At 46.8% G+C, this 25,488-nt stretch overlaps 1 protein-coding gene across 4 annotated transcripts in view; it reads left to right on the forward strand.

Moving 5' to 3' along the window:
- The window catches only part of CHKA (choline kinase alpha), a 71,017-nt gene extending 47,256 nt beyond the window's left edge, over positions 1 to 23,761 (forward strand). For 3 of the 4 annotated variants that reach the window (XM_037998938.2, XM_007962275.3, XM_007962362.3), the window contains 9 exons: positions 2,616 to 2,729; positions 6,939 to 7,072; positions 7,481 to 7,585; positions 8,889 to 8,947; positions 11,377 to 11,464; positions 11,997 to 12,105; positions 13,257 to 13,363; positions 15,860 to 15,941; positions 22,559 to 23,761. In XM_037998938.2, the coding sequence (XP_037854866.1) occupies positions 2,616 to 2,729; positions 6,939 to 7,072; positions 7,481 to 7,585; positions 8,889 to 8,947; positions 11,377 to 11,464; positions 11,997 to 12,105; positions 13,257 to 13,363; positions 15,860 to 15,941; positions 22,559 to 22,618 (858 nt within the window). In that variant the 3' untranslated portion in view covers positions 22,619 to 23,761. The remainder of the gene's footprint in view (positions 1 to 2,615; positions 2,730 to 6,938; positions 7,073 to 7,480; positions 7,586 to 8,888; positions 8,948 to 11,376; positions 11,465 to 11,996; positions 12,106 to 13,256; positions 13,364 to 15,859; positions 15,942 to 22,558) is intronic. The other variant, XM_007962412.3, reaches the window with a different exon arrangement.
- The last annotated feature ends 1,727 nt before the right edge of the window (positions 23,762 to 25,488 follow it).

Raw genomic sequence — 25,488 nt, forward strand, 5'->3', positions numbered from 1 at the left:
TCAGCCTCTTGAGTAGCTGGGATTATAGGCGCCCGCAACCATGCCCAGCTAATTTTTGTACTTTTTTTGGTAGAGATAGGGTTTCACCATGTTGGCCAGGCTGATCTCAACCTTCTGACCTCAGGTGATCTGTCCACCTCAGCCTCCCGAAGTGCTGGGATTACAGGTGTGAGCCATGGTGCCCAGCTTCATTTTCTTCCTCTCTAAATCCTTCTCTCCATGCACCATCTCCCCCTTTCTCCCACTGTGAATAAATAATTGAACTGCAGTATTACATAAGAATAAGGGTGTTTTTGTTTACAATGTTTAGGGCAGTGCTAAAGAGAATTGGAAAGTTCTTACATTTCTTTCCCTCTTCTCTATGTCCTTTCTGGGTTGACTCAGCTCTGGAGAGGATTCTGGCTAGTGCTGGTGACATGTGTTGACAATGCCACACGTAAATAAAGTCACCTCCAAGAATCCTTCCCAGTGGACGTGATGTGCAAAATGCTGAACTTCTGAGTCCAGCACCCCCTTGTCCTGCTATGCCCAGCCCCTGGTTACTTTCGTGTTTTACACAGCATGAGGGTGGGGGTGGGGACCACAGTCTCCAGAGCACCAGGACCGTGCTGCCCCCTGGGGAGCAGGGGAACACAATGTCTAAGCAGAGACTTAGAGGAGGCTTTGCAGACCCTTGCTTAAATGCCCCAGAAAGTTTCTGTGATGTTGGGCTTGGAGTAAGATGGGGACTGCACCTCTGGACAACTCTACCATAGGACTGAAAAGTGCTTGGAAACCTTTTGACAACTAAACAAGGATACTAGATCTTTGTTGTCATTCTCTAAGGTTTTAAGAAATAAAACCGGCCGGGCGCAGTGGCTCAAGCCTGTAATCCCAGCACTTTGGGAGGCCCAGACGGGCGGATCACGAGGTCAGGAGATCGAGACCATCCTGGCTACATGGTGAAACCCCGTCTCTACTAAAAAAAATACAAAAAAATAGCCGGGCGAGGTGGCGGGCGCCTGTAGTCCCAGCTACTCGGGAGGCTGAGGCAGGAGAATGGCATAAATCCGGGAGGCGGAGCTTGCAGTGAGCTGAGATCCGGCCACTGCTCTCCAGCCTGGGCGACAGAGCGAGACTCCGTCTCAGGAAAAAAAAAAAAAAAAGAAATAAAACCTGTCTGATATCAAATCCCACCCTAAAATTCATTAGCTTGATAGATTGATGATGTCAGTCTATTGTTATATACACAAAACCACAAATTAGGAAAGATTGAGCCTCACAAGATGGCAGTTCATAATTGTGAGGATTATACAAATGATAGTTGTAGATGATAATTGTGGAGGATTACCGACAAATCCATTTGCTCCCACAAAATATAAAAGTGACCAAAATACTTTTTGCTTTAATGTGGTCTGATATCCTTTGGAAGTGGCTTTTCTTTTTTGTTTTCTTCTTACTAACTCTAGTACTGTATCATTTCCTAATAAGTTTGTCCTCTTGGTTTCTCAGTTTTTGGTAACGTGAATGTGTTTAGAGAATGTTTCTCTGGGATATATGTTCCTCTACAGCACATTTCTTCACAGGGGGTGAATTAGAATCATCTGAAACCTTTTTCAAAACAGCTCTGCTGGTGCCTCTCTTTTAATACTTGGGGTAGGACCTAGGAATCTCTCTGCAAAAGTTCTTTTTTTTTTTTTTTAAAGAGACTTTGGTGGTGATGGGGCATCTCACTGTGTTGCCCAGGTTGGTCTCTTAAATCCTGGCCTCAAGTGATCCTCCCACCTCAGCCTCCCAAAGTGTTGAGATTACAGGCGTGAGCCACCACCTAGCCTGTAAAAGCTCTTTAAGAGATTCAGGTGGACCTCTGGATAAGAATGAATCCTTCGCTCCAACAGATAGAAACCCTTATGCTTAAAGGGGAAAGACCAAGGACTGAATTTGCTTTGAGATCAAAGCATGGATTTTGAAGGCAAAATGATGATAGATCCCACATTAATTATTAGGACGAAGATAGAACAGACAGCATCATAGAGATTTCAGCAAGGCAAACATTCAGTAACAGGAAAAGGTCAGGTATGCCAGCTGAAATCTGGGATGCTCCACGCTCGGCTGCTCTTTGGACTAGAAAGCCATAGACCCTGGACCTAAATCAGTGATTTTCAAGCTTGTTGGACCCATGAGCCCAATTTAGTAGGCAGAAGGTCCTTTGGATCCTTTGCTTTAACTAGGTGCACTCAACCAAAAGCAAATCAACCCTTACCAGAATGGATAGTGTTGTGGTCTTTGGTGAGATGCCAAGAGTGAGACTCCTATATAGGTTGCGAAATAAATAGAAGCAATAAAAGCACTGATGGATATTTTTCTATTTTTGGAACTAGTGACCTAACTTAAACTCACATTTTAAATCTTATCAATATAGCGTAGTGCTTGCAAGCATGAATCCTGCAAATGACAAGATGTGTGACTTTGGAACCTCTATTTCTTCATATTTAAAATGGGGATGGTGATAACAGTAGTGTCCACATGAAAGAATACTCGTGAGGACTAGATGAAACACTCCTGTGAGAGTGCCTCTGATGCCTGGCGCATAGCAAACACTCAGTAAACACCTGACTTGTTGCCATCTGTTTTAGGGGGCCGAGGCCATGGTTCTGGAGAGCGTTATGTTTGCCATTCTCGCAGAGAGGTCACTTGGGCCAAAACTCTATGGCATCTTTCCCCAAGGCCGACTGGAACAGTTCATCCCGGTAAGATTTGTTCATAAAGGCTCAGTTGACATAAGCCACAGACAGAAGATGGCTTCTTTGTCTCATTGCTGCAAGAACCTGCAATGCTGGTTCTTGAACTGTTAACCTCACCTATGTCATTAAACTGTATCAGAAATCATGGAAAGCAACATTTATTTTGTACTCATATCAGAACCTCTTTCTTTCCTGTAAAGGTATATTCATCCAAATTTGAAAAATATATGAAACCTACCATTTCATTGTCCCCTGAGGCTGTGTACCCTGAGACTTTGCCCTTTTTCACCTTGTTCCTCTCAACTTCTGGGGCCCTGCTTTATAGAACTTGCTACTAGAACACGTTGGCCTTGACTGTACCCTGCTCAGTCTCTGGCTGTAGCCCTGTGAGGGGGCCATGCCTGTTCTTTCCCATCACCCTTCCTTGGTTTGTTTTATGCATTCCCACTGAGTCTCCCTACCGCCCATCTTCCTGTCCCCATATGCTGGTCAAATTCTTAGATTTCAAGGCCTTGCTCCAAGACCTTGCAGTCTAATTTCTAAGCAGTCAGGATTATTTTCCCTTTCTTATTGTCCCAAGGCAGTTTTAGTGTTGCTATAACATTTACCAGTATACCATGTCTTAGAGTTACATGTACATATCTAAAGCATAGTTTCTGTCCCTCTACCCACCTACCCCAGACTCCATGCCCTGCACAATTCTTCATGCCCAGGGGTTCTCATGAACCCTAAGTGTTGAAGTATGGCTCTGAGCCCTGGCAGTACTACTTTGGTTGGCAATGCTGGTCTTTGTCAGCCTGCACTCCCTTCCTAGATAGACCAGATATTCCCCATTTTAATTGAGCATAAGCTCCTTGAGGACTAGAGTCATAAGCCGCTAGCTTTTCCTGCCCTGCTGCATGAGATGTCTTATCCATGAGAGGCCTGGGCATGTCCAGGGCTGTCCTGTACATCTGTGCAGATGGAGCCTAGCAGTAGGATGCCTGGCAGAGGGGTGCTCTGCTGTGTCTGGCTGGGGACCAGGGGCAGGGGTTTCTTTGTCTAATCCCACAGCCCAGAAACAGGGAGGCTAGTTGTGCTCTGTCTCCCCAGAAGAGATATCCTCTTCTAGTTGACAGTGGTGCTGTCCATCTGTGCTAGCGTTGTGCTAGCTGCCAGTGCTGAGGATGTGTTTAGATGAGTGGATGGTGCCTTCATTGCACCAGCTTTTACCTTTAGTTTGCTCCCTGGCACCTGGCTATGTTTTAGTAGAGACAGGGTTTCTCCATGTTGGCCAGGCTGGTCTTGAACTCCCGACCTCAGATGATCCGCCCACCTTGGCCTCCCAAAGTGCTGGAATTACAGGTGTGAGCCACTGCACCTGGCCGAGATAATAAGTTTTTGAAAGAATTTTGGAAATATAAAACCTCATATGGTTATAAGTGGCAATGTAAGTGAATCTTACAAATACAGTGTCGAATGATAAAACCAAACTGCAGGAGACTGTAAGTAGTATCATACCATTCTATAAAGCCTGATACATTTTAAAAATTGTTTAAGAATATATGCACATGTAATAAAAGTTCTCTTTTTGGACAAGGTAAGAGAATTATGTTAACACAATTCAGAATAATAAAAGTATCTTGGGGACAAAAAGGGCAGGCATGAGGACACATAGATTATAGTATCTGTGGAATCGATTTTGTTCTAGTTCTTAAGTTCTATCTATACTCTTATATATATTGTTTATTACATATTTAATTTTTTTTTTTGAGATGGGAATCTCACTGTCTTGCCCAGGCTGGAGTGCAATGGCATGATCATAGCTCACTACAGCCTCGAACTTCTGGACTCAAGTGATCTTTCTGCCTTAGCCTTTCAGGTAGCTGGGAGTACAGGTGCACACCAGCACACCCAGCTTATTAAAAAAATTTTTATTAATAAAATTTTTTTATAGAGATGGGTCTTGCTGTGTTACCCACGCTGGTCTTAAATTCCTGGCTTCAAGCTCTTTTCCTGCCTCAGCCTCCTAAGTCACCAGGATTACAGGTGTGAACCACTGCACCCAGCCATAGTGAAAATTTTATTTATTTATTTATTTATTTATTTATTTATTTATTTATTTTTGAGACGGAGTCTCGCTCTGTCGCCCAGGCTGGAGTGCAGTGGCCGGATCTCGGCTCACTGCAAGCTCCGCCTCCCGGGTTTACACCATTCTCCTGCCTCAGCCTCCCGAGTAGCTGGGACTGCAGGCGCCCGCCACCTCGCCCGGCTAGTTTTTTGTATTTTTTAGTAGAGATGGGGTTTCACCGTGTTGGCCAGGATGGTCTCGATCTCCTGACCTCGTGATCCACCCGTCTCGGCCTCCCAAAGTGCTGGGATTACAGGCTTGAGCCACTGTGCCCGGCTGAAAATTTTTTTAAAATTCTGTTATATACTAGGTTTGAACCATATGATGCTGCTGGTGTTTAACTGTTTTTGACCAACAAGAATGGCAGTTTCATTTGATTCAACCTAATACCATATGTTATTTCTAGATTTGTTTTTTTTTTTTTTTTTTAAGATAGGGTCTCACTCTGTTGCCCAGTATAGTGAAGTATAAACAGCTTGATCTCAGCTCACTGCAGCCTCAACCTCCCAGGCTCAAGCAATCCTCTCACCTCAGCCTCCCAAGTAGCTGGGACTATAAGCATGTGCCACCATGTTTGACTAATTTTATTTTTTTGTAGAGATGGGGTCTCCCTGTGTTGCCCAGGCTGGTCTCAAATTCCTGGGCTCAAGCAATCCTCACGCCTTGGCCTCCCAAAGTGCTGGGATTACAGGCATGAGCCACCACGCCTGGCTTAGGTTTACTCTTCACTGCTTGGGATCAGGTGATTTAGTTTCATGATTCCTGTAGCCATCTTTCAAAGGGCATGTGAGAATAGCGGGGCCACTAGGGATGGTAGGTAGTCTGTTTCTCTCTGTGCTGGGGAAGGAATTTGGAATACTGAAATTTGTTCATATCTGAGCATGTTAGCTTTAGATTTTCCTTGTTGCCAAATTAATGGCAGTTTTGAAAGCTGAGTGAGCTACCTTAATAAGTCCTGCGTGTCCTGCTGCTGGAAGTGGAGTCCTTGTTCTTATTGCAGCATGGTAATTTGTTGACAGTGCTGGGGTGACAGTGCTTTCTGGAGGGAGTTGAATAGAAGGTTGAGCCCAATGCTTACAGTGAGCTCTTAGCTCTCAGTAGCAGACGTCTGCCACTTGCTGAGCTGCACCCTGGGCTCGGTGCTGTCCCAGAGACCTCACCTGCATTCTCTCCTCCAGCTCTCCTGGCAACTCTGTGAGAGACTTCATGTCCTGATTCCCATTTGATAGAAATGGGAACACAGTGAGGTAACTTGGATGACCATGTAGCTTTGAAATGAGAATTAAAGCCACGATTTCAGCTGGGGTTTCCCTAAGTTGGGAGCATTCACTCTTACCTCTGTGCTGTACTTCTTTGCATTTTCACAGAAACCTCTCTTTAGGTTTCTGCAGGGTGGTAGGTCACACGAGGAAGCTCTAGAGGTTTCAGTTGATTGTGAGCTCCCATGGGCCTCCTGTAAAAGGGCAGCCAAACAAGCATGGCCTCAGGCTGATTTAGGGAAGTGCAGGATGCAGAGGCCAGGAGGAAGTCCTCTAGACACTGTTTTTTTGCCCAACTTTGCCCTGGACACCTTCTCTGTGCCAGGCCAGGTGCTGACACCGCCACTGGGAGCAGCTGGAGACGGCCCCCCGTCCTTGTGACACATCTGGTTACGACCTGTTCTGGACCCTGCATCTCACCTGCAACACATCAGAGTAGAATGTCCCAGCTGATGGAGGAGCTGGAAGCAGAGCTGTGTGATAAACTGCTGAAGACATGGACTTCAGCATTGGGTAGAGAATAGACATTTGCTGTGGTTTTAGAGACCAGAAGAATAGATGATAGTGTAGTTTCAGTTCAATAAAATTTAAGGAAGGAGTTCTCATAGTTAAAAGGGGTTCAGAATGAGATAGATATTTGGAGGTGGCTGGCTCCTCACTGTCGAAGTGCCATAGCAATTGCTGGGTCACTGTGGGGACACAGTGTCCATTCTTAAGGGAATTTGGGGCATTGGGTGAGACTTAAATGCACTACAAAAACTGGCTTCTCATTCCTAAGACTGTGTAATCTCACTCTTTTTAGTTTACTTGGTAAAGGTCAGTTTTCAACTCCCTTTTCTATTTCAGAGCCGCCGGTTAGATACTGAAGAATTAAGTTTGCCAGATATTTCTGCAGAAATTGCTGAGAAAATGGCTACGTTTCATGGTATGAAAATGCCATTCAATAAGGAACCAAAATGGCTTTTTGGCACAATGGAAAAGTAAGTGGTGAAATCACTTGGTCCTAATGTAGTTTTACAGTGGTGGCTCCTAGAAGTACCAGAGTGAGCAACTAGGTCTTCCTAGTTCTCTGAAGTGCAGAGTGTCAGCTGGTGATACTTGTCTCATAAGTAAGTCTTTCTTACATATAAAAGTCAATTCCTAAACCAAGAAAGAAGGCTTATACAAAAATGCTATTGAACGGGTGAAGGGGCAGAAAATCACCTTCCTAGAATGCCACGAACCCCCAAGGCCGCTCCTCTCCCTCAGTCGTGGCAGCCAGAGGGGTCCCGCTGGCATTGGAACTGCACTGGGATTGAATGTTTAACCAAAGCCCCAAGAACAACAAGCCTTGGTGAATTGACAGTGATTCTTTGTTCTGTTCTTTTTTTAAAAAAAAAATTTAATAGATATCTAAATGAAGTTCTGAGAATTAAATTTACTGAGGAATCCAGAATTAAAAAGCTCCACAAATTGCTCAGTTACAATCTGCCTTTGGAACTGGAAAACCTGAGGTAAGTTTTCCTTCTATTTCCTGACTTTAAATATTCTTAGTCACTAAAACTGTTGTCAGTAAACATTGATTGAGCTTGCCTTATGTCTGGCATTTTACATTGATTTTACAGGATGAATTTAAACAGATAAGTTTTGTCATCTGGAATTATGGTTCTCTAGAGGACTAGAGATTATAGACTCTATGGACTAGAGGCCCACACGTGGCCTCTAGTCAGTTTGTGAAAGTTCCATAGAGAAGGAAAATGTCGAAGGAGTGGCTTGATGGCCAGGGCAGTAGAGTGTCTAGCGGGGTGGATTTTCTCTGGTGGGGAGAAGGGAGTAAGGGCAGGCTGGGGAGTGTGAGAAAAATCCCTCTTCCTTACAGTTCAACCTTGGCTTTTGTGAGAAACAGAATCTTCCTGCTGATCTCTGAAGCAAGGCCATCCTTGTCCTCAGAGTGATGCTGGATGCAGGCTACTCACATCTGTACACTAACAAGTATTTATACCATTTTTTGTTTGTTTGTTTGTTTAATAAGACGGAGTCTCGCTTTGTTGCCAGGCTGGAGTGCAGTGGCGCGATCTCAGCTCACTGCAACCTCCCCCTCCCGGGTTCAAGTGATTCTCCTGCCTCAGCCTCCCAAGTAGCTGGGAATACAGGCATGTGCCACCACACCCAGCTAATTTTTGTATTTTTAGTGGAGACGGGGTTTCACCATGTTGGTCAGAGTGGTCTTGGTCTCTTGACCTCGTGATCTGCCCACCTCAGCCTCCCAAAGTGCTGGGATTACAGGCGTGAGCCACCACACCCAGCCATAAGTATTTACACCTTTAATTACTCAGGTATGTGCCTCCTCTGCTAGGCTTGATGATCGCTGCCAAGGGAAAACAAGTAAACAAATAAAATAATGTCAAATTGTGATAAGTGCTGTGACAGAAGCATAGACCAAAGTAGGCCCTTAGTCTGCATAGGGGGAACTGCTTGGGTCACTGGTAAGAGAAGGGCTGTCTAAGGGGGTGCTGTACAAGCTGAGACCAGCAGAGAAAGGGGCTCCAGGAGGGAGTGGCACATGCAGAGGGTCCTCCGGGGGAAGAGCTGAGTGCAGAGGGCCTGTGGGGGTTTCAGGCGGGAGCTGCTGTGGAGTTGTTACTGTGGAGCTGTTGTGGAATTCTGACACAGTTGTCAGAATTCACATCACAGATACTACTCCCAAACTGTGTGTTGCTTTGGAGCACGAATTTGGTGCTGGCCATGTGGAGAAGGCAAGACGGTGTGCAGCTGACTGAGAAGCTTGATAGGTAACAGTGAAACCTTTCTTTTCAGATCATTGCTTGAATCTACTCCATCTCCAGTTGTATTTTGTCATAATGACTGTCAAGAAGGTAAGAATTGCTATGTTCTGTTACAGATGAGGTTTGTGTGTATACTTAGAAAATTACTGGCAGTGTGTCTAAAAAATGCCAGGTAGCATCAAGAGTGTATTAGGTACATTAAATTATGATACAATCAGACAGTGAGGTTTTGTATTACTTATTACTTTTTTAGCATATGAGGCCAGGCACAGTGTCTCATGTCTGTAATCCCAGCACTTTGGGAGGCCAAGGTGGGAGGATTGCTTGAGCCCAAGAGTTCTAGACCAGCCTAGGCAGCATAGCAAGACCCCATCTCTACAAAAAATTAAAAAATTAGCCAGGCATAGTGGTGTGCACCTGTAGTCCCAGCTACTTGGTAAGCTGAGGCTGGAGGATGGCTTGAGCCTGGGATTTCAAGGCTATAGTATACTATGCACCACTGCACTGTAGCCTGGATGACAGAGCAAGATCCTGTAAAAAAAAATATATATATATATATACACACACACACACACACACACACACACACACACACACATTACATGGAAGAAATCCGAAAGAATATTCACTAAACTTGGGAAATTGGGATACAGAACTTAAACTTTCTAAGTCACATGTTACTTTTTCAGTGTTTAACTCCTTGTAGTAAACATATATGATTTTTTTTAACCTGAAAAAGCAATAAAAGAACAAGATCCACTGCCTACCCCATTCAGTCCTGGGCCCTTCCCTTCTGCATCACATAGCGTAGTGTTGCTTATTGCAACACGTGTAATCCTAACACCTTCTCTCCTAGTATCAGTGCACTGTGCTATTAATTACTTCGGGCTTCTCTGCTTTGAAAACATGACAGTGATATGTTCCTTACTGTAACAAAATTTTATCCCACGCAATTGCACATTGAATAGTCTCATCAGAGGCCCCCCACTATGCAGCTCCCACTGGTGCTGCTGACATGGCCTTGCTCTGCCTTGACCTTGCCTCCCCCAGTCACAGTAGTTCAGGTCACACCTTGAGCCCTTCTTTGCCAGGCTCAGCAGTTTGCTTTTAATCCTGAAAACGGTCTCTCATGAAGACCCGTCATCCATAAGCCATTCATTTGAGCCAAATTACCTTTTACTAATTAGCTGCTTGTAGCTGGCTAACTCAAGTCAAGGAGAGTATAGACATTACAGCTACAGCTTTGTGTATTATCCTTGCCCTTCTGGTGGTGAGGGGGTGATAAATGGCACAGACATCACTAGAGAGAGGGGACTGGAGGAGATCAGCTGCGTTGATGATGGCAAAGTGTAGGAGGGATCGAAGAGGTAACAGTTGTACATTAATTTTGTTCTGCTACTTTGGGTGTCTGCCTCCAATTTGCCTTTTTTTTTTTTTTTTTTTTTTTGAGACTGTTACTGTGTCACCCATCCTGGTATGCAGTAGCACAATCAAGGCTCCACGTAGCCTTAGCCTCTTGGGATTAAGTGATCCTTCTACCTTAGCCTCCCGAATAGTTGGGATCACAGGCACACACTACTATGCCTGGCTAATAATTCATGGAGATGGAGTCTCTCAGTGTTTCCCAGGCTGGTCTTAAACTCCTGGACTCTAGTGATCCTCCCACCTCCACCTCCCAAAGTGCTGTGATTACAAGTGTGAGCCAATCACGTTTTCTGGTCTCCAGTTTATGTTGTAATTGCTACCCTAAATGGAAAAAGTATGCTGAAGAACCTAGACACTATACCTCCACTAGAAATCCTGGAGGGAGAGAGCAGCTGAAAACCTAGCAAAGGTTGGCTCACTGGTGCCAGCCCCAGGATGTCGGAGATGCTGAATGTCATGTCTAGTGTGGGGATATCAGGAATGTAGGCCTGCAGAGCCAGGCTGATGGCCGACCAACTCCTGACCCAGAATCCAACAGTAAAGGAAATAGTGGTGTAGGAATGCTGCCTGTGGTCTCGTTGGGAGGGAAAAGCAGGCAAGAACAAAGCAGGGCATCCCGTGTGGCAGCTGAGCTCTTCCTTGCCTTTCTTACTGGAGGGCACTCCCGCAGCTTCCCAGCTGGGGTGCTGCAGCCAGCTGGCCTGCAGACAGCAAACCAAGTCCCAGGGCTGCTGAGGGTGGTGTTTGGCTAGCCCGAGCTCCTGCATGCCACCATACAGAACATTTGGGAAGTACTCTTCTGACAGCAGAGCAAGAGACTAGGCTTTGTTCCATAGTGAGCCTGGGGGTCCGGTGGGGACTAGGGCTATGAGCAGGGGTTGTTATGGCCAGGTGGGTCAGGAGCCTCCGTGCACAGGGGTAGGCCTCCCGTGAGCACTTCTACGCTCTGTCTAGGCCCTGGTGATGTCCACAGACCAAAAGCCACATTCAGCTAGGATTCCCTAAGGGATCAGATCCATTCTCTCGGCTCTGCTGTTCAAGGACTTGAACCTTCTATTGTAAAACATAAGCCATGTTATCCAAACCTTTTGCAGGTAATATCTTGTTGCTGGAAGGCCAAGAGAATTCTGAAAAACAGAAACTGATGCTCATTGACTTCGAATACAGCAGTTACAATTACAGGTAATATGTTACAGTCCAGTGTTTCCATCTCAATATTGTTTTATCATTATGATATGCTTAATTAACAGTTATTAGAGAAAATAAGTCAAAACGCCACCCTGAGTTGCAAGCTGCTTCACCTGGAATCAGTGGCTTCTCGTCCAGTGGCCCGTGATGGTTGTGGTGAGGTGGCACGGCCCTCCTTGTTCCTAGCAGACAGCGCTAGTTGGGGACAGCCATGCCATTCAGCCAGACTCTGGCATTTTCTTTTGGCTTCAGAGGTTATTTTCTTCTCATAAATCCTAGTTGAGGAGACACATTGTTCTGGAGTTGTGGTTCAGGTGCGCCTGTATAGCTTTAGTCAGCTGTGATGCTGACAACCATCTGTTGGCTGTCTCTGTCATTAAAGCAGTTACAGTCCTGCTCCCTCAGCAAGTCCAGATGGCAACAGGAGTGGCATGCTCGGAACTCAGCCTTTCTTTCTTCTGCAGTCAGGGAGCCTCCAGGCATACGGTTTGCCTCATTCTGTGCACTGTCTTGTCTCTTATTTCAGGGGATTCGACATTGGAAATCACTTCTGTGAGTGGATGTATGATTATAGCTATGAAAAGTACCCTTTTTTCAGAGCAAACATCCGGAAGTATCCCACCAAGAAACAGCAGGTAGGAGATGAGTTTTTGTATACTTGATAGGAAAATTACATCAATTTCATGCAGTTAGAATTACATCTTCTTTTTTATTTTTTGAGACAGGGTCTCACTCTGTTTCCCAGACTGGAGTACAGATCGCAGTAGTGCGATCATGGCTCCCTGTACCCTTGACCTCCTGCGCTCAGGTGATCCTCTCGCCTCAGCCTCCCAAGTAGGTGGGACCACAGGCGCATGCCACCACGCTCAGCTAATTGTTTTTTTTGTAGAGATGGAGTTTCACCAAGTTGCCCAGGCTGGTCTCAAACTCCTGGGCTCAAGTGATCTTCCTGCCTCAGCCTCCCAAACTGCTGGGATTACAGTTGTGAGCTACCACCCCTGCCCTACATCTTCATTTTTAAAGTTAACCTTTTAAAGTTTAAAGTTTGGTTTATGTTAAAAAATGTTATTTTGTTTCTGTTAAATGTAGACACAAACTTGACGTTTTAGTCCAGCTTATTAAAAATCTCTGTGTCAGAGATACTTATATTCAGAGAAGAGCTTTAGCATCCTTTGTAGTTCCTTCTGGTGTTTTCTGAAAAACCCAGCCTTGATTCCCCTTTCTGGCCATCTTTTTGGCGATCACTGACCTTTTTCTATTCATTTCACACTGTGGAGAGAGAAGTAATCTTTCGGGCACCAGGGTTTAGTAATGGAAGGAAATGTCTTTGGTGTTAACAGTTCCCTTTCCTGTCCTGAATGATGGGAGGAGGCTGGTAATTGTGTGGAGAATCAGTTCTCATGGGAGTTTCCTCCTGGGATCTTTCTCTCCCATTCCTCAGCCCAGCACTGAAGCCTTGGTAGCAGTGCTGAAGTTGAGTAGGACTGGGAGGGTGCACCAAGCCTGCCTCCAAAATAATGGTGTCCAGTTTTAAGTGCTACTCTAAAGGGAAAAAGTATGCTGAAGAGCCTAGACACTGTATCTCCACTAGAAATCCTGGGGAGAGAGAGCAGCTGAAAGCCTCGCAAAGGTTGGCTTGCTGGTGCCAGCCCAGGATGTCGGAGATGTGAACGTCATGTTGAGTGTGTGTCTCCCAGTGTGTCACAGTAGATGCATATGCTTCGTGACAGCTATTGACAGTCTGTTTTAACCATCATTGATCCTAACACAATTACTTTTTTTTAAGCTCCATTTTATTTCCAGTTACTTGCCTGCATTCCAAAATGACTTTGAAAACCTCAGTACTGAAGAAAAATCCATTATAGAAGAAGAAATGTTGCTTGAAGTCAATAGGTAACGTTTTTCCTTTTTTGATTTGTAAAGATAGCGTTCCTCTTTATAGACTATATTTGGGATGCTTACTTGCAATTATGAGTATTTTAGAGCTTCTTTTTTTGTTTTTGTTTTTGTTTTTGAGACAGAGTCTTGCTCTGTCACGTAGGCTGGAGTGCAGTGGTGCAATTTTGGCTCACTGCAACCTCTGCCTCCCAGGTTCGAGCAGTTCTCCTGTCTCAGCCTCCCAAGTAGCTGGGAGTTACAGGGGCCTGCCACCATGTCCAGCTAATTTTTGTATTTTTTAGTAGAGATGGGGTTTTTGCCATGTTGGCTAGGCTGGTCTTGGACTCCTGACCTCTGGTGATCCACCCACCTCAGCCTCCCATGCTGGGATTACAGGTGTGAGCCACCACGCCCGACCTAGGAGCTTCTTTTTAATCGTACATCTTTAGGACTTGCCCTTTGTCAAAAATAGAATTTGCTACTTCTCCATTGTGGCTGAGACTATGCAGAACTTTCAGATCTGAGCATACAGCAGGCAGAGTATATTAGTCTGTTCTCACATGGCTACAAAGATACTACCTGAGACTGGGTAATTTATAAAGAAAGGAGGTTTAATTAACTCACAGTTCTGCATGGCCAGGAAGGCCTCAGGAAACCTGCAATCATAGCAGAAGGTAAAGGGGAAGCAAGGCACTTCTTACATGGCGCCAGGAGAGAGAGGGGCAGAGAGACAGAGAAGGTTGAACTACCAAACACTTTTAAAACCATCAGATCTCATGAGAACCCGCTCACTATTGGGAGGACAGCATGGGGGAAACCACCTGCATGATCCAGTTACCTCCTACCAGTCCCTCCCTCCACACATGGGGATTACAATTAAAGATGAGATTTGGGTGGGGAGACAGAGACAAACCATATCACAAGAAGAAGTCCCGTGTCCAAGAAGGGTCAGGACACTTTGTGACATTCTGAACTGTCATCCAGACACAACAACCCAGCCATACAGGGTTGCTGCCACCCAGGGCCTACAGAATTTTTTTTCTTCTTTTTTGAGATGGGATGTTGCTCTGTCACCCAGATTGGAGTGCAGCAATGCGATCATGGCTCACTGCAGCCTCTAACTCTTAGCGAGCCTCTTGCCTCAGCCTCCCAAGTAACTGGGACTACAGGCACGTGCCACCATGCCTGCCTAATTTTTGTATTTTTTTTTGTAGAGACGGGGTCTTGCTCTGTTGCCCAGGCTGGTCATGAACTCCTGGGCTCAAGTGGTTCCCCTGCCTCGGCCTCCCAAAGTGCTAGGATTACAGACGTGGGCCACTGCACCTGGCCGTGCAAACTTTGTCACTGATGCTTGTGGAGTGGTGGGCACCGTTTGCTGCGTTTGACTCTTCAGTTTCTCCTAGAAAATGACTAAACTCATGTTTATTAGTTTTAAGTCTTGCTTTTTACTGGTTTTTCAAGTTTTCAAAGCAGGGTCCTGAAACTTCCAGATTCTGCAAAGGTCTAGACCACTATTGTCCATCTCTTTAGTCAAGAGGCCTGTGAATTGTTCCTGTTATTTGGGGTCTCCTGTGACATTACTTGGTAAAATTGCTGTTGAAGTCACTGTGGCCCACCTCATCTTTCCACTGCACTTACCACAGTCATCTCCTCATGGCCTCCAGAGTGCTCACCCCCCACACTAAGTGTGTTGTCACATCTGCCTACCTGCCGGGCCCCACCACAGCTTACATTATCTCTTTCTGTTTCTTGAACTGGTGGAAACAGAAAAAGGTAGATGAAGGAGAACCCAGACAGAAAGGGTAGCACAAGGGACTCTAGTGGGCTGAGGACCACAGGATGAACAGAGAGTAGGGTTGGAGGATACTAGAGCAGGCACTCCTAAATTTGAGCTTTATCTTCATGTAGATGAACCCTCAGGGTATCGTTTGAGGAGGAACTTGGATTCGCAGTGACTTGGGGGCTTGGTACAGCCTAGAGATGGTGACGTGGCTCACACTCTCTCATCTGCTCTTTTCACTTCTGTGTGACAGAAGGGGATGGGACAAGGATGGGATTTAGAAGTCTCTTGCTCAAGGAGTGAGAGCTTCATCGTGCCTCCAGCAAAGGGCTGCCTCTTGGTTGCTGATGCTGCGCACCCTCCCTTGTGGCAGGCTTGCTTTCTTTTCTGCCAGCATAGCCACCCAGGCCTTCACCTGCACCCTGTGAATGTGAATATATTCACCCTGTGAATATATTATGGCCAAGTGGCATTGACATGTGCCATGGCCAGACCAGCTGTGTGTGTTCACACTCACCAGTGCACCTGTCACTAGCAGATGAAGGAAGGGTATGGGAGTGATATTCCCATTTTTCTTAGTTAGTCCCATGGAATATAGACCCATGATTTGCCAACACTAACTAGGTTTGCATCCACACAAGTTAAAATGTCCATCTGGCATGAAATCATTTCATCAGTCCTGTAACTGATACTGTATGTCTCATATGTGTTTCTTGCTTTTGTCATTCCAGGTTTGCCCTTGCATCTCATTTCCTCTGGGGACTTTGGTCCATTGTACAAGCCAAGATTTCATCTATTGAATTTGGGTACATGGTATGTTTTAGCAGCGTTTTTTTTTTTTTTTTCCATCCTACTCCCGGGTAAAAATGCTATAGTATTTGTGAATGCTTGGCAGCAAATGACCATTCCTTACAGAGGGTTCTCTGTCTCCCCAAGTACCCGAATGTGGTGACCTGGTGGCATCAGGACAGTGTGGCTCAGCCCAGGAAGCCAGGGGAGAAGCCGCTGTCACTGATGCCGTGGTTGCCTTTGGAGGTTGCCCTCACTGCCAGGCCAGCAGACCTTGCTCCCCGGCTTCAGAGAAGGGCCAGGTAGTCCTGCAATCCTGATGGGGAATGTAGGCATCTGCACCCTGGAGGTCCAGCTGTGACCTCAGTCCCTTCTGACACAGGGGACAGTAAGTGAAGAAGAGTGGGTGGCTCTTGCCTGTGCTGTGGAAGGTTTTATTTCTCGGGTACCACTTCATTCTCCAGCCTGTAGTGCCCGACTTTGGGTTGGAAGCTGGTAATTACTGAATTAGACCTCCTGTTTTTCACAGGCATGTTTGTAACCAAGCTAGGCTGTCATTTACTTTTAACCTTAAGAATTGTCAGCTGGGTACAGTGGCTCACGCCTGTAATCCCAGCACTTTGGGAGGCTGAGGTGGGCAGATCACCTGAGGTCAGGAGTTCGAGACCATCCTGGCCAGGGTGGAGAAACCCCATCTCTACTAAAAATACAAAAATTAGCATGTGTGGTGGCGGGCATCTGTAATCCCACCTACTCAGGAGGCTGAGGCAGGACAATGCTTGAACCCAGGAGGCGGAGGCTTCAGTGAGCTGAAATCATGCCACTACACTCCAGCTTGGGTTACAGAGCAAGATTCTATCTCAAAAAAAAAAAAGAACTGTCATTGACATAGAAATAGAAAGTATTTTTAACCATCAGACAAACCTTTCTGTTCCATAGTGAATGAATGTTGGTGAGTTGTCTTGGGGTGGGGGACAACACAAATGTCTACAGTCTAGTGAGCTGCCTTCCTTTGGGACAGGGATAGGACTAGTTCATTTTGTCCTCCTCAGTTTTATACTAGAATGATTTCTACTTCTAGGCAGAAGGTTCGGTAATGCAAAGATGATGTTAGGTAAAAGAAAGGGACATTGGAGTTTTAAAGCAGATTTGAGTCATGGTCAAATGATACTGTAAGACAAAGCATACTTCGTAACAAGGAATATTACTAGAGAGAAGGGCATTTTGTGATGATAAAGGCATCAGTACATCCAGAGGACATTAAAAATCCTTGTCTTGCTTCAAAAGACATGATGTGAAAACTGACAAAAGTGAAAGAAGAAACTGGCAGATTCATGATTAAAGTTGGAGATCTCGGCCGGGTGTGGTGGCTCATGCCTGTAATCCCAGCACTTTGGGAGGCCGAGGGGGGTGGATCACTTGAGGTCAGGAGTTCGAGACCAGCCTGACCAACATGGTGAAACCCTGTCTCTACTAAAAATACAAAAATTAGCTAGGCATGGTGGCAAATGCCTGTAATCCCAGCTACTTAGGGAGGCTGAGGCAGGAGAATCACTTGAACCCGGGAAGCGGAGTTTGCAGTGAGCTGAGATGGCACCATTGCACTCCAACCTGGGCAATAAGAGCGAAACTCTATCTCAAAAAGAAAAACAAAACAAACACAGGAGATCTCACCACTCCTCTTCTGTGATTAGAACAAGGAAGAACACACACAGAAGGAGAGAGAGGGCCTGACAACTCTCCCTGCCAGCCTGGCCTCATGCACGTTCATTAAACCCACCAGCAACTGCAGGGTGCACATTATTTTCAAATGAATATGGAATATTTCTCAAGATAGACCATATGCTGGGCCATCAAACAGGTCTTGATAAATTCAAAGGGAATGAAGTAATACCAGATATGTTCTCAGTGAAATTTAAGTGGAAATCAACAACAAAAGATACCTAGAAAATTATCAATTATTTGGAAATTAAACAATACATTTCTAAATAAACCCTGGGTCAAAGAAATTAAAAAGAAAATGAGAAAATATTTTAAACTGAATTATAATGAAAACATAGCATGTCAGTATTTGTGGGATATACATAAAGCAGTATTTATAAACTTACGGCTTTGTAGCTTAAATGTTTATATTACATAAGAAGAAATATTACACAAAATCCCTATCAAAACATTGGCAAAAATTAAATTATTAACATATGTAGAAGGATAATATATTATAGCCAAGTGGCATTTATCCCTGGAATGTAAGGCTGGTTTGTATTTGAAAAAATCAGTTCATATAATTCTTCATATTAACAGAACGAAGGTGAAAAACCATATGATGATTTCAGGAACCACAGGAAAAAGAATTTGTCAAGATCCAATGTGATTTTAAAAAATGTCAGCAAACTAGGACTAGAGGGGATGTTCCTCAGCCAGATAAAGGCATGTATGAAAAACTCACAGCCAGCCAGGTGCAGTGGCTCATGCCTATAGTCCCAGCACATTGGGAGGCCAAGGCAGGTGGATCACCTGAGGTTGGGAGTTCGAGACCAGCCTGACCAACATGGAGAAACGCCGTCTCTACTACAAATACAAAATTAGCGTGTGGTGGCACACGCCTGTAATCCCAGCTACTTGGGAGACAGGCAGGAGAATCGCTTGAATCCGGGAGGCAGAGGTTGCAGTGAGCCGAGATCACGCCACTGCACTCCAGCCTGGGCAACAGAGCAAGACCCCATCTCAAAAACAAAACAAAACAAATCAGATGGAACAGAATATAGTGCCCAGAAATAGATCCATATGTATATAATCACCTGGTACTCAACAGAAAGGCCAAGGTAATTTAAGAGGGAAAGGATTATATTTTCAAAAAACAATGCAAGAACATTTGAAGAGTCATACGGAGAAAAAACTGAACCTGATTCCGTGCCATAAACAGCAGTCAACTTGAAACAGGTAACAGACCTAAATGTGAAGGCTAAAACTATTAAGTTTCTGTGAGAAAACACAAGAGAAAAGCTCAGTGACCTAGGCCGGGCGCGGTGGCTCACGCCTGTAATCCCAGCACTTCAGGAGGCTGAGGCGGGCAGATCACAAGGTCAGGAGATTGAGACCATCCTGGCTAACACGGTGAAAACCCGTCTCTACTGAAAATACAAAAAATTAGCCGGGCCTGGTGGCGGGCGCCTGTAGTCCCAGCTGCTCGCCTGTAGTCCCAGTTGCTCAGGAGGCTGAGGCAGTAGAATGGTGTGAACCTGGAAGGCGGAGCTTGCAGTGAGCGGAGGTTGCGCCACTGCTCTCCAGCCTGGGGGACAGAGCGAGAGACTGTCTCAAAAAAAAAAAAAAAAAAAAAAAAAGCTTACTGACTTAAGCCCAGATTTATTGGGTTACATAAAGCACTAGCCATAAAAGAGGAAAAAATAGAGTAAGTTGCTGTGAGCAGAAAACACATAAAAACCAAAGTGCTTTTTCCCATTCCTTTCATCAGCAGCAATCATCACCACAGAAGACTAAAGTCAGGGGGTGGTTCTCCCCCCTTACAAACAAGCAATCAGTTCTGGAGTGGATAGCAGATGGGTGTCCTCCAATTCCATTATGACATTGTCTACCTGGGGAGAGAATCGGACCCCACAGGTTGAGGGCTGAGAACTTAAGACTGCCCTCCACTTCTGACACCAGTTGCAAGTCCAGGCCTCTGGAATTTCTGACCAACCAGCCATATATTGGGGTTCCCACGTTCCCCTCCTTGGGTTCAATTAATTTGCTAGAGCGGCTGACAGAACTCGGGGAAACATGTAAGTTTACCGGTGTATGTTTTTTTTTAAAGGCAGGGTCTCACTGTATTGCCCAGGCTGTCTCCAACTTCTGGACTCAAGTGATCCTCTTGCCTCAGCCTTCCAAGTAGCTGGGACTACAGACGTTCCGCCACCATGCTTAGCTAACAAAGGGTATTTTAAGGGTGAAGAGATACATAGGTGGGGTGAGGTCTGAAAGGATTCTGAGCACAGGAGCTTCTGTCCCTGCGGGTGGGTTGGGGAACTCATTCTTGTTCACCTTCCTGTCAGCCTCCACCTGCGGTTCTCTAGAAACTCCCCAAACCCTGTCCTCTTGGGCATTTTATGGAAATGTCATTGGATAGGCATGATTGAAACATGGACAACAATGTTGAAATGTGATTGGACCAAAAAAGGTGTGATCCAAACCCGGCAAGGCCTGACCAGGTTCTTTGGGCCTCTTTGCACAGCATTCCTTATCCCAGGGTAGGAGGCAGGACCCTCTCTGGAATAAGAGTCTTATGACCCACAGTCAGATCAGAGTCTAGCTTTGGGCAGGTGAAAGGACGGCAGAAGGTCAGAGAGGGAGATTCTGTTTACTGTAGTAAGGGCTATGGGAGTTATGAGACAGGGACCAGCTACAAAAACACTCATATATATCATCACAGTTGGACTTCATCAAAATGAAAAACTCTTTGAACGATATCATGGAGAAAATGAAAAGGCAAGCCACAGACTGGGAGAAAATAGTACAAATGTATATTTAATAAAGGATTCATATTTAGGATATATAAAGAACTCATAACTCAGCCAGAAACCAAACAGCCTGCATTATTATTATTAATATTATTATTATTATTATTATTATTATTATTTCGAGATGGAGTTTCGCTCTTGTTGCCCAGGCTGGAGTTCAATGGCATGATCTCGGCTCACCACAACCTCTGCCTCCTGGGTTCAAATGATTCTCCTGCCTCAGCCTCCCGAGTAGCTGGGATTACAGGCGTGCACCACCACACCCGGCTAATTTTGTTTTTGTATTTTTAGTAGAGACGGGGTTTCTTTGTGTTGGTCAGGCTGGTCTCCAACTTCTAACCTCAGGTGATCCGCCCGCCTTGGCCTCCCAAAGTACTGGGAAAACAGGCGTGAGCCACCACACCCGGTCTCAGCGTGCTTTATAAATGGATAGAAGATTTGGACACTTAAGAGAAACACATGGCCAGTAAGAATCTTTTCATGTGTTTCATATAATTAGTCATTAAAGAAATATGAATCAAAGCCTTATTGCGATACCCTACACACCCACAGTGGTGGCTGAAACTTGAAAGAACTGACAGTCTCACATGTTGGCGAGCAGATAGAGCAATGGGAATGCGCGTGCACTGCTGCTGGGAATGCAGTCTGCGACAGCCGGTGTGAAGATGCGTGCGTTAGACTACCCAGCAGCCCTCCTGGGGAATTTTTCCAGAACAAATGAAAACAGATTCCACACCAAGACTTGCACTCAAACGCTCATAGCAACTTCATTTGTTTGTTTGTTTTTGAGACAGAGTCTCACTCTGTTGCCCAGGCAGGAGTACAGTGGCCCAATCTTGCCTCACTGCAACCTCTGCCTCCTGGGTTCAAGCCATTCTCCTGCATCAGCCTCTTGAGTAGCTGGGATTACAGGCGTGCACCACTGCACCCAGCTAATTTTTGTATTTTTAGTAGAGGGGGTTTCTCCATATTGGCCAGGCTGGTCTTGAACTCCTGACCTCAAGTAATCTGCCGGCCTTGGCCTCCCAAAGTGTTGGGATTACAGGTGTGAGCCACCATGCCTGGCCTGCAGCTTCATTGGTAATTGTCCCAAACTGGAAGCAGCCTCAATGCCAGTCAGCAGGTGCGTGGATACTGCAGTGCCAGATCCGTGTACTGAGAACACTTGGCAGTGCAAAGGAAGGTGGCACGAATGCATGACAGCATGGGCCACTCAGAGACATCACACTGAGAAGCTAGGCACGAGGGTGCATATTGTATGGTGGCATTTATGTGCTACTCTAGGAAAGAAAAGTCCAATCCATAGTGACAAAAATTGAGTCGGTGGCTGCCTGTGGCCAACTGCAAGAGGCCCATGGGAGCTTGTAGGGATGCTGGAAACACAGGTCTCCTCCTGACTGCGGTGGTGGAGAACTGGCTGGATGCATCTGTGAAAGCCCTCCAACTGGACACTTAAAATGGGCTCATGCTTATAGAGTAGAAATTACAGCTCAGAGTTAATTTTTCAAAAAAGTGTTATTGTAATCTTCCTGGCTTCTAGAATTGCAGACTTTTAGATTAGGAGTGGGTCTTTGAGATTGTGTTGTCCTCACTGATGGACAGATGAGGGAAGAGACCCAGAAAAATATAGTGGCAGAAACAGAACACCAAGCCAGGTGTTCTCCCTTGCCTCTCAGTGTCTTTCTTAAAAGTCATGCTGCAGGAGATCCCAGGAAATAGGCAACGGGCATCCTCTTTTTTCTCCCCTTCTATTCTAGACTTGCCTATGTCCCAGGGGCCTTTTGCTCTAAAAAGTGTGTTATGTCGGTCAGCCAGTGCCCACAGCACCCAAGGTTAACAAGGTGATGAATGGTAGCAGTGCCAAGCGTGTGGACGAGACGTCCATCCTGAGAGGCAGGGCTGGGCTGGCCCATGCCTGTAAACAGGCCTCCTGAGAATGAAGGTGTGCAGGGTGGGCCAGGAGCTGCAGGAGCCTGCACCTGCGGAGCAGCCCTGCTGCACAGGCCAGTCCTGTGCTGTTGGTCTCATGGGTCCGTGCCCTCAGCTCTTGCCAGGGGTGGGGTTTGGGGGACACATGGGCAGGGGTCAGGCCAGCAGGATTCCTTGCTTCTCTTTGCTCTCTCCTAGGACTACGCCCAAGCAAGGTTTGATGCCTATTTCCACCAGAAGAGGAAGCTTGGGGTGTGACTGTGGGGAGGACTCCATCCACCTCATCACTGGACTGCATGGGGAGGCGGCGGAGCGGGGTCCCCTCTGTGCTTCGACTACTGCTCCTGTGGCAGGAGGCTTTGGGTGGCTCACTACTGAATACAGATGTTTATGATACTAAAGACTGTATTAAAATGGAGCGACATTTATTTCACCTCTTGTTTACAATTTCACTAGGACTCAGAAACGAGATTGGGAAGCAGAAATATAGTGCAATAGTGCAACATCTCTGAATCCTTTTAATCTAGAGAAGGCGTTTCATATTTGAGGGCTAAGGTTTCCAGTCAGAAAGGGCAAACAGCAAGAGTAAGCAGTGTTACTTGCAGGTACTTTGGTTAATGTTGATTTAATTTTTTTTTTTTTCATGAATGTGCTGGTGAACACTGTGACCAGGCTTTTGTAGATGGCGATGTGTTATAGACGCTGCTCATTCCCAAGGGACGGCAAGTGAGCAGAGATGTACTGTGAAGTCGCCAGTCACTACTGCAAGGTAGCTTCTGCCTGGGGCCCCCAGAAGCTGCTCCTGTATCCTCTTGGTCCCATGGCTGAAGCTGGAGCAGTGGATTGCTGCCGCTTACGTGTGGAGCACAGCTCTCCCCTCCTGCTGGGTGTGTGACATTGATGAATTTCACTGTACTGTGTGTGACTTCTCCCTGCCCTTCCTCCTGATGGAGTGTGCAGACAGCCGTGCGTGGCCACCGGGCAGTGTGAGGACCTCCCTGTCTCCCAGCTCCTCTCCCAGGGGAGCCAGCTGATTGACCCAGCTCTTTGGGCCTCTCCTGCCCTCTGCTCTGCCTGAAGTGTGGGATCCTGTTGAGTGGGCTGGGCCGCCCCCGGGCAGGGTGAGGGAAACCCTGGTCTGGGTTCTCTGAGGGCTCAGTTTCCCGGCCCTTACCTTTCCCGATGTCCCTGACATCATCATTCTTGTGGGAGATAGCAGCCTCTATGTGGTGAACGGCGTGGATTGAGTGTAGCTGTGAAATCCATATATATGAAATGTCCCACGGGATACAGTCTTAGCTGACTTTTTTTACTCTGAACTCTTAATTGTTTTTTGTGCATATATTTCTGCTACCACAGAGATTGTACTATACAAATAAAATAATAAAAATCCAACCTCAAGCTGTCACCCTTGGATGTGTCCTAAATCTCAGGGAGGGCTCCTGGTACCTGAAGGAGCCCATGGAGGGCTCCATCTGCACCCACCCAGTCCCTCAGCTCAGCAGTGCCCCACTGCTCTCAGCTGGCATCCCAGCAGCGTGTGACCCCATCAGCCTTCCTCCACCTCCTCTTCTTTCCCGTCACACTCTGGTTTCCCTGCTTCTAGCCCAGAAATGAAGAGCCCTGGAGGACATTGGAGACTGGGAGCAGCGCTGGTGCCTGGGGACACTGAGTGGCTGGGCAGGGGCAGAAGGGAGGCTTTCACTATTCACCCTTCTAGAGAGTTACAGTTTTAAACAGGTGAAGCCGAACTGAATTAAACAGCAGTGGTGTTGCACTCCTGCATAGGAGCTCTGGTGGATTCTCACTCACCATCTTCCTGTGCCCAGGCCACTGCTGGCCTCACTTAGCCCTCACCTCTGCCTGGTCCTTCACACATGAGCTCACTTGCAGTCTCTTTGCAGAGATACATTTGGAGCCGATCTTCCAATACTGGGCTCCTTCACTTTGCCCTGCTGTCAGCTCAGTTCCAATCTCTGGCCTTGCTATTCTACCCAAGACACTGGCGTTCCCTAAACCACCCTGGGCCTGGCCCTGGCCCATCGTTTCTCTCCATGCACCTTAACTTTCCTGGAGCCCCTGGTGGTCTCTGCATCAGGCCATAAGCTCACGTGGACAGGGATGGGCTCGGGCCTGTGCTGTTCACTGCCGAGTCTTCCATACAGGTGACCCACTCCATCCCTGTGTCTCCCAGTGACTTCCATGCCCCAGAGGTGCCCACCCCAGTGCCTTTTTATGTGCCATTCTCATGGCAAACTGGACTTCTGTAGCCACCACTGCCAGGTACCCCCATGTCAAAGCCAGGGCAGGGCTGACTGGTCATCTCCCTGGGATCCCACACCACACCCCTCCTAAATCACACTGGGGCCAGTCGCCACAAGTGCTGCTCACCTATCCCCACCTCACTGCCTGCCCCAAGTCTCTGCCCAGCTCCCTCCCCAGGAGGGAGTGAGGCGTTGGGTTCTGGATTTGGTCCAGATCCACCTGCAGCTCTCTGGAGTCCTTCATTTAGCCTCCTCTGTTCCTAGCCCAGCACCATGACACCGTTTCTCTAAGCTGAGTCTGCTCGGCATGTAGAATTACCTCAGAGGCCCTGATACCACCCCTGGCATCCGGAGGTCCTGAGCAAGGCAGTCCAGGAGCCAATGGACAGGCTCCTCCCAGCAGCTGGCCACAGCCACAGCCGTGGGAAGAACCACTTTGCAGCTTGTTGGCTTCTGGGAAGCACTGGCTCTGCCTCCCAGCAGGGGTGGGACCCAGGCCAGGGGAGACTGCAGAAAGCCATCCCGTCCTGCCAGCAACGCAGGAAGGAGCACCGGGGAGGCGTCAGGAAGACTGTGGCCTCAGTGAGGGGAGGCTGGGCTTGGAGTCAGGCTCAGCCCCTGTTCTGACCCCCGGGGCCCGGGGTAATGTCTGCTGCTCGGGACAGCCTCTGCCCTTCCTGGCAGGCATGTGGCCTTGGGCGTGTGACACCATAGCCCTGCCTGGAGCATGGACCGGGACTCAGGTGCCCCAGACTGCTCTGTACTTCCAGCCCCCCCCCAGGGCCCGGCACCAGGGCATGGATATTGGCACCACTCCCAACAGAGAGTAACCCAAACACCCGCTCACAGCCAGTTGCACACCTC

The sequence above is a fragment of the Chlorocebus sabaeus genome, chromosome 1 (genome assembly GCF_047675955.1).
Source record: "Chlorocebus sabaeus isolate Y175 chromosome 1, mChlSab1.0.hap1, whole genome shotgun sequence".
Lineage (NCBI taxonomy): Eukaryota > Metazoa > Chordata > Mammalia > Primates > Cercopithecidae > Chlorocebus > Chlorocebus sabaeus.